General features: G+C 40.7%; 2 protein-coding genes across 4 annotated transcripts in view; one reads left to right on the top strand and one right to left on the bottom strand.

Annotated features, from left to right (window-relative positions):
- RAB33A (RAB33A, member RAS oncogene family) overlaps nucleotides 1-12,684 on the bottom strand; it is a 227,423-nt gene that overhangs the window by 25,296 nt on the left and 189,443 nt on the right. The window lies entirely within an intron of this gene.
- Nucleotides 1-12,684, top strand: part of AIFM1 (apoptosis inducing factor mitochondria associated 1) — a 409,113-nt gene that overhangs the window by 378,378 nt on the left and 18,051 nt on the right. For 2 of the 3 annotated variants that reach the window (XM_050777463.1, XM_050777462.1), the window contains 4 exons: nucleotides 3,231-3,373; nucleotides 9,605-9,704; nucleotides 11,297-11,421; nucleotides 11,553-11,683. In XM_050777463.1, coding sequence (XP_050633420.1) covers nucleotides 3,231-3,373; nucleotides 9,605-9,704; nucleotides 11,297-11,421; nucleotides 11,553-11,683 — 499 coding nt within the window. Of the gene's footprint in view, nucleotides 1-3,230; nucleotides 3,374-4,551; nucleotides 4,683-9,604; nucleotides 9,705-11,296; nucleotides 11,422-11,552; nucleotides 11,684-12,684 lie in introns of all 3 variants that reach the window. The other variant, XM_050777464.1, reaches the window with a different exon arrangement.

Here is a 12,684-nt window from a genome sequence, read left to right as displayed (position 1 = left end):
GGAACTTTTCTTTTTTTTTTTTTTTTTTTTTGAGACGGAGTCTTGCTCTGTGCCCCAGGCTGGAGTGCAGTGGCGCGATCTCGGCTCACTGCAAGCTCCGCCCCCCGGGGTTCACGCCATTCTCCTGCCTCAGCCTCCCGAGTAGCTGGGACTACAGGCGCCTGCCACCTCGCCCGGCTAATTTTCTTGTATTTTTAGTAGAGACGGGGTTTCACCGTGTTAGCCAGGATGGTCTCGATCTCCTGACCTCGTGATCCGCCCGTCTCGGCCTCCCAAAGTGCTAGGATTACAGGCTTGAGCCACCGCGCCGGGCCAGGAACTTTTCTTAACCAGTTTCCTTTTCTAAGCTCTGAGAGTTACCACTTTCTACTTCTGATGGTTCATTATTTTTGTAAGCTTCTGAAAATCAAAAGCTTGCCCAGATTGAGATAAGCTTCTGCCCCACTCATGTTTTTATTTTCATGATTTGTCATTATTTCCAAATCTCAACCATTTTATTTCATGTGGTGATGAAGAGTTCTAAAAGCAGGTAAGAACAGTAAAGAAAATTACATTTCCTTTTATACGAGTATAGATCTAAAGTCTCTTATCTGTAATTCAGAAATTGAAATTGAAATTTTAGAATGACCAAAATTTAAGACTATCAAGTTTTCATTTCTCATTTGCCAGTAAAACCTGACCTGAACTGGAGAGAGGCTACTTTATAATCTTTTTAAAATATCACTTAGCATGATTGGTCATATTAATATGTTTGACTATGAGTTGCTGCCCTTTACCTTGCTAGCTGTCACTATGTGGTATATGCCCCATATGCTTAAGACCAGATAATTCAAAGTTCCAAAATACACATGGTCCCCAGGATTTCAGATGAGAGACCACAGATCCACACTGGGCTTGTTTTACCCGTCTGTGGCCTAACATTATGAAAGCAAGGGGGAAATTCCTTCTCTAATCTCTGCAAGTATACATGGGATGCTACTACCAGTGTCCATTCTGTTTGTCTGTTAAAGCCTAGACAGGACAGGAACATATGTGTCAGCCTCTAGGCTAAGCTTGTCCAACCTGCAGCCCAACACAAATTTGTAAACTTTTTTAAAACATTATGAGATTTTTTTGCGATTTTTTTTTTTTTTTTTTTTTTAGCTCATCAGCTATGGTTAGTGTTAGTATATTTTTTATGTGGCCCAGGACAGTTCTTCCTCCAATGTGACCCGGGGAAGCCAAAAGATAGGATGTACCTGCTCTAGATGGATGTTTCTCAATGTGTGGTCCCCATCCTAACAGCAACAGCAGCAACAGCAGCATCCCCTGGGAACTTGTTAGAAATGCACATTATTGAGCCCCATCCCAGATCTATTGAATCAGAACCTCTGGACCTGGGGCCTGGCCGGCTTTGTTTTATAAACCCTTCAGGGCATTTGGATACACTCTCAAGTTTGAGAACCACTGCTCTAGATTGGGGTCTGCCAACTACAGCCACAGGCCAAAGCCAGTCAGTCACCTGCTTTTGTGTGCCCCAGGAGCCATGAGCGGGTTTTGCTTTTTTTTATTTTTTTTCCTTTTTTCTTTTTCTTTCTTTGAGACAGAGTTTCGCTCTTGTTGCCCAGGCTGGAGTACAATGGCGCAATCTCGGCTCACCGCAACCTCTGCCTCCTGGGTTCAAGCGATTCTCTTGCCTCAGCCTCCCGAGTCGCTGGGATTACAGGCATGCACCACTAGTGGCCTGGCTAATTTTTTGTGTTTTTAGTATAAGCAGGGTTTCTCCATGTTAGTCAGGCTGGTCTCTAACTCCCGACCTCAGGTTATTCGCCTGCCTCGGCCTTCCAAAGTGCTGGGATTACAGGTGTGAGCCACCGCGCCTGACCTTTTTTCTTTTTTCTTTTCTTTTTTTTTTTTGAGACAAAGTCTCACTCTGTCGCCAGGCTGGAGTGCAGTGGCATGATCTCGGCTCACTGCAAGCTCCGCCTCCCGGGTTCACGCCATTCTTCTGCCTCAGCCTCCCGAGTAGCTGGGACTACACCTGCCCAGCTAATTTTTAAAGGGGTTTCACCATGTTGGCCAGGTTGGTCTTGATCTCTTGACCTTGTGATCTGCCCGCCTAGGCCTCCCAAAGTGCTGCGATTACAGGCGTGAGCCCCTGGCCTACATTTTCTAAATGGCTGAAAAAAATTAAAGACAATTTCGTGACACATGAAAATTATATAAAATATAAACTTCAGTGTCCATAAAGTTTTATTGGAACATGGCCACATTCATTCATTTATGTATTGTCTTTGGCTGCTTTTATGCAGTATCAGCGGAATTGAGTAGTTGCAGCAGACACCAAATGGCCCAGAAAGCTGAAAATATTTACCATCTGGTTCTTTGCAGAAAAAAATTGCTGCTCTAGGTTGATAGTCAACAAACACGAGGAATAATCACAGAGAAGGTACACTGAGACCTTCCTTTATCTGAAAATGTCAGCATCTCCCTAGAAAAAGAAATCTACAGAACTCACATATTTCTATGTACGGGTGTTGTTATGATCATCACATCATTACATAGCTCTGCATAGTTTTACATCAAAATAACCTTTGTATTATTTTGGAGGAGTAAGAGCCAAGGAGTTGCTGGACACTTTAAATTTTGTCATTATAAAAAATATTTCATAGTCCAAAATTTTTTAGTTCTTTGGGGGAGAGAAACTCATTTAAAATTTTATTTTTCTGATTTTCTTCTGAGCTTTAACATTTCTGTATTCCAGGACATATTACCTTTCATGCAAGATTGAACTGTGTCCTGGTTAGAGTGTGTTGCGTTTTATTTTGTGCAAGATTGGAGCCATTTAGATTACTCCTTAAATGGTTATTATAATGTCCCAGGTAGCCCATGGTTAACTTTGTATATCTACCTATTCAGTCATCTTTCTGTGTTTACTTCATTTATGGGAAAGACATGAAGGGAGAGGTATCTGATGAACTATTCATGTTTTTCATGATCTTTTCTGGAAGCTGAAGATTTCCTCACTGGGCAGCATTAAATTTTACTCTTAAAAACTTCAGCAACTTAAGAGTGTTCATTCAGCTGTCTGTAGTATTTATGTATGCAGTTTTTATGATGTTTTTCTTGATCATTTAACGGTGAATATCTGTGGGCAGTAAGTCTTGTACAGTGCACTGACGTTTAATCATAAATATGTATTAACTATTTTATTTTTGTATGTGTGTGTCTTAATAAATTATGTTTCTTAGGCAACTTGTTCCAGCGATGGCATGTTCCTCTAGAACTCCAGATGACAAGACAAATGGCTAGCTCTGGTGCATCAGGGGGCAAAATCGATAATTCTGTGTTAGTCCTTATTGTGGGCTTATCAACAGTAGGAGCTGGTGTCTATGTAAGTAGAAAAGCAGCGTGTGTAAAGAAGCTGCCAAACAGCTCCCATTAATAGACTCGATAGTACTCTGCTTTAAAACTTTTGCAACTAATTCCCCTTTCTCCTTTTGGAAAAAATTTCAAAAAGCTTTCTTTTAAGTGCCTGCTGCCTAATATCTTATGGGAGCCAATTCGGGAATGACTGAAATTTAATCTCATGTTGATTGATTTCTGCTCTTTTCACTTGTCTTTTTCCTCTTTACTTGAAAGCCACTGTGTTTTCCTAGATTCAAGTAACCCACAAAATTGTACCTGTTTTCTTGGATGTCACACACTAACCTGTGAATAAAGTCAAAATCCATTGCAGCTCCTTAGCACAATATTTGATTTTGACCTATTTGTCAGACATTTTATTTTTCCTCAGCTTGAGGTTCACATTAAAAAACAACAGCCTTCAATAAAAAATATTAAGTATTCCTAAAAGGAAAGCTATCCCTGAATCTCACCCAAAGACTAAATTACAGAAGCAGGGCTAGTATCACTGATTTTAGAATGGAGTTTGTTTGAGGTGAGAAATATGGTGTTTAATTGCTACGTAGTATTAGCACCATTATATCTCCTTAAATGAACTCCGATCAGCTTAGCAGGTCACAGAGGAATTATTCTGTGGGTGTTTTTTCCCTAACTTGGCAGGGTTTACTGTGACTAAGCTGATCAGTCTAAAGTTGGATCCTGTAAGGTTGAGTGAACCAACTTAGATAACACCTAGTAACACCTTGATTGAAGCAAGCTGTTTGTTTTACTTATTAAGCCATTACAAGTTTAGGGTTTTTTTTCTACATTGGTAAGACAGTGAATTTATCTTTGTTCCTTGGTTGCTAGGTTAAAGAAAGGGACGTGAAAATTATTTGAAGCTACCTATATCCTCATGCTCTGATGTGACTCCCAAATGGACAAGAAAAGTAGATAGTTCTTGCCTGTTGTGAGTCAAATCAGAGTAAGAAATAGGTGAGAGCTGTCTGATAATGTGATTTGATGAAATATACATTCTGCAATCCTGGAGCAGCATTTTTTTCTTTTTTCTTTTTTTAGCACAGGGTAACCAAAACTGCTTCCCTGCCTTTGTATTGAATGTTTCTTCATTAATTCTTAGTGCTCTATTTCCTTTTGTTTCTCTCTTGGCCTTATCTTTACCTACAGTTGTGCAGTCTCATCACCTAGGATCCCCTTCTAGATCACTAGCATCTACAGGTGCTTCTGGGAAAGATGGCAGCAACCTAGTGTACTTCTTAATTGTAGGAGCAACAGTCACTGGGGCAGGAGTTTATTATGTAAGATGCTTACACTAAAATATATTTTGGGGTAGGGTGGGTGAGACCATGGCACTAATGAAAACTTGATACATTAGAATATAATAAAACATTCACAGCATGTGCTTTCTCTAGGTGTTTATTAAAGGGACATTGTCAGTCACTAGCGAGTCCTCAAATCTCATTCTTCAAACTGTTGAAGTCCTACCAGATATAGCTAAAGCCACAAGTCTAATGATGATCACAAATCCTCATCATTACCTCTTTCTTTGAAACTTTTGCCAATTTTATAATGATTTTGTATGATACCAAATTATATTGTGCTTTAGTGCTGCATATCTAACAAGACAGTCTCAGACTAAATGTTAAATAAGCAAATAAAGGTAATGTGAACACCGTCCATTTTTGAATCATTTTAGGTAAAATGTAATTTTTGTGTTTTGTGGGAAACAATCAGCCAGACTTTGACTGTGAAAAGGCATTTTATTGAATGCTTCTGAGGAGATCCAAAAAGCCATAGAAATTGCAATATTCTCCCTATCTACCTTTCCACCTGCAGCCTCTATTTCAAAGTAAATTCATTTGGCAGTGTCCCTTTGTAATCTCTAATTTGGTCAAAAGTGGCTGAAGCAGTACAAGCTAACACATTCATGTAGATTGCTTTCTTTAATGCCTCTCATTCGTAATTCAGATACTACCCTCTGAGCCTTACTTTTTCCATTTCATATCTCTCAACTTTTCCCATCAGTTCCACCCCATTCATTCAAAAATAGATTAAAGCCTTTGTGTTCAGTATGTTGGTAACAATTTAAACCTGATAAATTCCTGGTCTGTGTTGCTGTACCAGAGTTGGATGGCTTCCACAGAGTTGACCACGCAAATTCTCTTGATGCCAAGCTACAAGACAGGGCTGGTCACTGTTCTTTTCTCCTGCCTTAGAAATATCTAAGAAGCACAAGTTCCTCTCAAGTCATTCAGTTAAATGCCTCATTGTACTCTGTGTTTATCCAACACTGGTAATAATGAAGCTACTGTATTATAAAGTGGTTCCAGGTTAAATGATAAGCTTTTGTCTACCTACAACTGTTATTGAACTGTTACGTACAGTTTTGTTTTAAATCATTGAAAACTTGATCTGAGGTGGCTTAGTTTTTTTGTCTGAAATTGGTATTAGTCTCAAGAGAACGATGAATTTAAAATCGATGTTCAGATTTGATTGGATATTGCTGTAAGTTGTTGGGAACGTTTGTATTAGTTTATTGGGCTGCCATAACAAAACACCACAGACTGAGTGGCTTAAACAACAGAGATTTATTTTCTCATAGCTCTGAAGGCTGGAAAGGCCAAGATCAAGGTCAGACAGGGTTCAGTTTCTGTTGAGGGCTCTCTTCTTAGCTTTCAGACAGCCACCCTCTTGCTGTGTCCTCACATGGTTTTGGGGGGTGGGGGGCAGACAGGGAGAAAGAGTGAGCAAGGGAACTCTGGTGTCTTCCCTTTCCTATATGAGCTCCAGCCCTGTCTGATTAGGGCCCCACCCTTAAGACTTCATTCAACCATTATCACCTCCCCAAAACCCCATTGCCAAATACCATCACATAAGGGGTTAAGGCTTCAATATAGGAATAGGAAACATTCAGTCCATAACAGTGAGCAGTATTTCTTCGTAACTTTTTTCTCTCATTTGAAGAAATGTTCCTAACTTAAGTATAAATATTACTTTGGCAATTCCTTTATTGGGAGCTCTTTACCTCCCTCCCACTTTACCCTCCAAAAAGAAGGGAGTAAACTGCCGACTTTCAAAAATTTTTACCATGATCTGCAGTGAGAAATACATTTCTCTTACAACCCATTTTATGACCACAAATACATAAAACAGAAACAGAGCTTCAAAAACGACTCTTACTAGGTGTCATGTAATTACTCTAGCTTCTGTTCTCTTCCATTTGTGTCTGCGTCTAATGCTGGTTGCAACCTACTAAATTGACTTCACAACCCACTAACGGCATGCAACCACGGTTTGAAAAACACTGATTTCAACAGTGCTTCCGCTGCTTGGATTGTAAATATGAACTTCTGATTCGGATTGATGTGAGAGTTTTTCCTCTTTTTGCTGGTAACTTTCACTAGGACCTGAGGCAGATCCTCAAATCTCAGTCCTCTATTTTTTGTTGGTGGGCAGAGCCAAAGTAGCCTTTAGAATATTTAATAAGATTTAGTATTTGGGCCCTTTGCCATTGTTAAACTATGGGATTGCGTTGCCTCATTCAGAAAATGACCTGTTGCCTTTCAAATCCCATTAAGTTGGATAAATGCCACCATATTCATCTGTTTAGAAAAGTTGTCTTCACTAATAGTTTTCATAAATTTATAGTTTTTCTTAACCTGACATGTATTCATGTCATTAATTGGAAATCTGTGCAAACTAGGAGTACAGAAACCCTTGGGGGAAAGGTAAAGAAATAAATACATTTATATATATATCAGACATACCAACCTCATTCTTGCTCTTTCCCGACTAAACCTAGATATTTCTTGGTCTGCTCTTCCCTTCATGTGTAAGCCATTAGCAAGTGTGAGCTGGGCTTAGGCTATTTTGGGATATTCCTCTCAATGAACATGGCCCCTGTTTATTTCTCTTTTCATTCATGTTGACCAGAGTAAGCCATCTTTTTAGGTAAAACCTCATCTCTCGTCTCGTCTCGTCTCGTCTCGTCTCTTCTCTTCTCTTCTCTTCTCTTCTCTTCTCTTCTCTTCTCTTCTCTCTTCTCTCTTTTCTTGAGAAGTTTTCCCCTCTAGGTTTTTTTTGTTGTGTATTTGTTTTTGAGACAGAGTCTCGCTCTGTCACCCAGGCTGGAGTGCAGTGGTGCGATCTCGGCTCACTGCAGCCACCATCTCCCGGGTTCAGGTGATTCTCTTGTCTCAGCCTCCCTAGTAGCTGGGATCATAGGCGCACCCCACCACACCTAGCTACTTTTTTTATTTTTAATAGAGACGGGTTTGCTGTGTTGGCCAGGCTAGTCTCGAACTCCGGGCCTCAAGTGATCCCCCCAACTTGGCCTCCCAAAGTGCTGGAATTACAGGTGTCAGCCACCGTGCCCAGCCAAAGTCCCTTTCTTAAATGTTTTTAAGGTATGAGTAAATACTGGACTTGTGTATTAGTATCTGATGCCAAGATAAAAACTCTTCCTGAAATTAATGTTAATTGAATTCGTTTATTTGATAAATTTAGTAGTAAATTCAAGGAGTAGCTATTGTCTTTTCACATACAGTACTTCTTTCTACTTCATTTGTCACAATGTTAAATGCTTCCAGGTTAAACCCAGCTCTCAGGGTCCAGGTTCCTCAATTGCAGCACATTGCCTGATGGGCTGTTCTGGAAGGAAGTCATAGAAGTATTCTTAGAATATGTTTTATGGGGTCGGGTGCGGTGGCTCACATCTGTAATCTCAGCACTTTGGGAGGCCGAGGTGGGCAGATCACAAGGTCAAGGGTTTGAGACCAGCCTGGCCAACATAGTGAAACCCCCACCTCTACTAAAAATACAAAAATTATCTGGGCATGGTAGCGTGTGCCTGTAGTCCCAGCTACTCTGGAGGCTGAGGCAGGAGAATCACTTGAACCTGGGAGGCGGAGGTTGAGATCACGCCACTGCACTCCAGCCTGGGCAACAGAGTGAGACTACGTCTCAAAAAAAAAAAGAATATGTTTTATGATAGTTCCTCTGATTGTCTTTACTTTCTCCTACAATTAATTAATCTGAGATTTCATTTGACATATGTTCACTTAAATTCCTGTTTTGTTTACCCTGTGGGGTACAAAAGAGTGAAAGCGTTGTAGGTTTTTTTTTTTTTTTTTGAGACAGAGTCTCACTCTGTCGTCTACACTGGAGTGCAGTGATGTGATCTCAGCTCACTGCAACCTCTACCTCCTGGGTTCAAGCAATTCTCATGCCTCAACCTCCCAAGTAGCCGGGACTACAGGCGTGCATCACCTCACCCAGCTAATTTTTGTATTTTTAGTAGAGACGGGGTTTCACCATGTTGGCCAGGCTGGTCTCAAACTCCTCACCTCAGGTGATCTGCCCACCTCAGCCTCCCAAAGTGCTGGGATTACAGTTGTGAGTCACCATGCCCAGCCAAAAGCATTATAATGTCAAGTCATTCTTGCCTACCTTTTCTTTAAAAGGTCTCCAATAAACTCTGGTGCTGTATGTTAAAAAAAAAAACAACACAACTAGTCATAATGGTAAAATTACCCTTTTCCAATTTGAAAGGCTAGAGAAGATAGAATATTTGGAATATAACAGGTGTTTAAGCAAGGTGTTTGACCCCCTAGTAAATAATCTGTGTGTAGTTTTTCTGAATGAGATCCCTTCTACCTCGTGAGTTTAGGAAAAGGACAGACCATTGAGGGAATGATGGGTAACTCTCTAAAAATAGAATACAGGCGGCCATGTTTCTGACCACTATGTGAGTACGCAGCAAAAGCCAGAATGTTGACCAGGAAAACTTGTGTCCCAGCTTCCTACCCGGGACCCCTATAGATTGATTTCACAGCTAGTGTCCAGCATAGTCCAAACCCCCGTTCTGTGCTTCATATAAAGATTAGCCCTTTCTAGTGCTTTATTCTTCTAGTATAAAATGTTTTTTTCTTTTTTCTTAAACTGTACATTCAGAATAAAATATGGGGAGAATTCTTTACAGAGAGCCTAAAAATCTGAAACTGGAATATTTTCATCTGCTTACACATATTTTTTCCATACCAAGCATGTGCACACCCAGTATTTTTTATTTCTTAAGAAAACAACTTTGTCTTAGTGGTTTTGACATAGAGGAACTAACATCAGATAGACAAAAGCTTCTCATTTAATTGAAAGATAATATTACTTACAGTATGAGCTAGCTGTATGGTGAAATAAACTTTCTCCATGTTTGGATCTGCAGGCCTACAAGATTATAAAAGAGGACGAAAAAAGATACAATGAAAGAATTTCAGGGTTAGGGCTGACACCAGAACAGAAACAGAAAAAGGCCGCATTATCTGGTGAGTATTCCCTTAATTCTTGCTATGATTTGAGACTCACAAAGGGAAAGTTATAAACAGTTGGGGTGCTGTGATTCATGGATGTCTTGTAGAAGCAATGGTGGTATGAGATTGCAAGCATCTAGAAAGTATGGTATTACCCTAGAACTGGGAGTGATTTAAAGCATTTGGCTGAAATTTGGGTTTGAGAATAAAGCTAGTGATGATTATGATTGGTTGTTTTTCTGTATATTAATATTAGTCTCTTGGCTGGGCACGGTGGCTCACACCTGTCATCCCAGCACTTTGTGAGGCCGAGACGTGCAGGTCAACTGAGGTCAAGAGCTCGAGACCAGCCTGGCCAACATGGTGAAACCCCATCTATACTAAAAATACAAAAATTAGCCAGGTGTGGTGGCAGGCACCTGTAATCCTAGCTACTCGGGAGGCTGAGGCATGAGAATCACTTGAACCCAAGCAGCACAGGTTGCAGTGAGCCAAGATCACACTGCTGCACTCCAGCTTGGGCGACAGAGCAAGACTCTGTCTTTAAAAAAAAAAAAAAAAAAAAAAAAAAGAAATCTCTTAAAAGGCAAGCTTAGCAAGGAAAACTATTGGAAAAGAGATGAAAACCATTTTTTTTTTTTGAGACGGAGTTTCACTCTTTTTGCCCAGGCAGGAGTGCAGTGGCCTGATCTTGTCTCACTGCAACCTCCGCCTCCTGGATTGAAGCGATTCTCCTGCCTCAGCCTCTGGAGTAGCTAGGATTACAGGCACACGCCACCATGCCTGGCTAATTTTGTATGTTTAGTAGAGACAGGGTTTCACCATGTTGGCCAGGCTGGTCTTGAAACCCTGACCTCAGGTGATCCGCCTGCTTCAGCCTCCCAAAGTGCTGGGATTACAGGTGTGAGCCACCACACTCGGCCAAAAGCCATTTTTTAAATGAGGAAATTCTTCTGGTTTTGTTCCCCTGTTTTGTTCCCTTTTTGAGTCTTTGCAGTTTCGAGTTGCTAAAGGTATATTTGCTTTCCTAAAGCACATACCCTAGCCATCACTTCCATTTCACATGATTCGCTTCAATTTTCAGAGAGGAATGTTTTAATCCTTTAATAAGCCCCACAACTCTGGGTGGGCAGTTTGTTCTGCTTTTTTCAAAAGCACCTCCTTATTCTTGAACATTGTATAATAATCCCCAATTGACCCCCTGGATTTTCTCCCTTTGTTACTAATGGAAGGTGAAACTGAGCTTGATATTTTCCTGGTGATCTCTAGGAAATTGATGGGAAGGGCAGAAGCCTACTGATGTATACTTTCTAAATGTTTTAGAAGTAACTAAATATTTAAGCCATGTCCTAGTACCAGTTCAGAACTGATGAATGAATGACATTGGTGAAATCATTCTCCTATTTGTCACTTATGAAATGAAAGGGATACTTGCTTTTCCTCTCCCATCAGGATGCTGTGAAGATTGTTAAGGTTAATGTAGGTCCTATGTTTTGCTAGCTTTATGTGGAGGATTGAGACAAGTGCAAGGTGATTTTTTTTTAACAGTGGCAAAGAATCATCTGAGACTTCAAGAAGATTCATCCAGTGTGTTCTGTTGCTTTCAGCTTCAGAAGGAGAGAAAGTTCCTCAAGACAGTGTGCCAAGTCATGTTCCTTTTCTGCTAATCGGTGGAGGCACGGCTGCTTTTGCTGCAGCCAGATCCATCCGGGCTCGGGATCCTGGGGCCAGGGTAAGGTACATGTTTTTTTTTGGCTTGGTGCAGAGGGTACAGTCTGCAAGTATTTAGCTAATGTGAACGTTTTGACATTTGCCTCTTAAATTACTTGGCTCTGATAAGCATCATGATTTTTATGTCTGAAGGTGCTGATTGTATCTGAAGATCCTGAGCTGCCATACATGCGACCTCCTCTTTCAAAAGAACTGTGGTTTTCAGATGACCCAAATGTCACAAAGACACTGCGATTCAAACAGTGGAATGGAAAAGAGAGAAGGTGTGTTTGCTTATGTAAAATGAGCCTGACTAACAACTTCAGCTAAGCACAGAGAGTAGGTTAGGATTTTGCCACTGACTGTGTGCAGTGAATAGGAGGGATGACTTGGCTGTCCACTAGAGTCTACTACGGTCCACACTTGGTACAGCTTAGAGATAACAGTCTACAAAGGGCAAGAGTCCTGGATTCTGTTACCAGATCTACCAACAGTTGATGGTGTAATATTGGCCTCTGAAATACTAATGTTCCTATTTCTGGAACCTTTATGTTAAGTTTCTTTAGGTGAAGATCAACTTGGCCTGTATTGTCACTTCTTTTTTTTTTTTTTTTTTTTTTTTTTTTTTTTTTTTTTTTTTTTTTTTTTTTTTTGAGACAGAGTCTTGCTGCTCTGTCACCAGGCTGGAGTGCAGTACAGTGGCACAATCTCAGCTCACTGCAACCTCCGCCTCCCAGGTTCAAGCAATTCCCCTGCCTCAGCCTCTCAAGTAGCTGGGATTACAGGCACGCACCACCACGCCCAGCTAATTTCTTTGTATTTTAGTAGAGACGGGGTTTCACCATGTTGACCAAGATGGTCTCGATCTCCTGACCTTGTAATCTGCCCCGCCTCGGCCTCCCAAATTGCTGGGATTACAGGCGTGAGCCATTGCGCCCAGCCATCACTTCTTTATACTTGCCTAGACATGTCCTACAAGAGCAGAAGAAAAGAAACTATTTAACAGCACTCTCTTTGACAGCCTAGCAGGCATTTAGAATTTCAGGAGTAGAGTAGGAAGACTGTAAGGAAGAGCCTCTGTTAGAATTTTTGCATGACAGACTTGGAGATACAGGTCCAGAAGCTTTTTCCTATTGAAGGACAACATAGATCTCTTAATTTTAGTACCATGTTCTTTGGGTTCCAGTTTTTTTCTCATTGGTGACCGCTTTGATACCGGACCAAATTTTACAAACTTACCCTTCTCCCTCACCCCCACTATCATGTTCCATTTTCAAACAGGATG

Source organism: Macaca thibetana, chromosome X (genome assembly GCF_024542745.1).
Source record: "Macaca thibetana thibetana isolate TM-01 chromosome X, ASM2454274v1, whole genome shotgun sequence".
Classification (NCBI taxonomy): domain Eukaryota; kingdom Metazoa; phylum Chordata; class Mammalia; order Primates; family Cercopithecidae; genus Macaca; species Macaca thibetana.
This window is presented reverse-complemented; position numbering and strand designations above follow the sequence as displayed.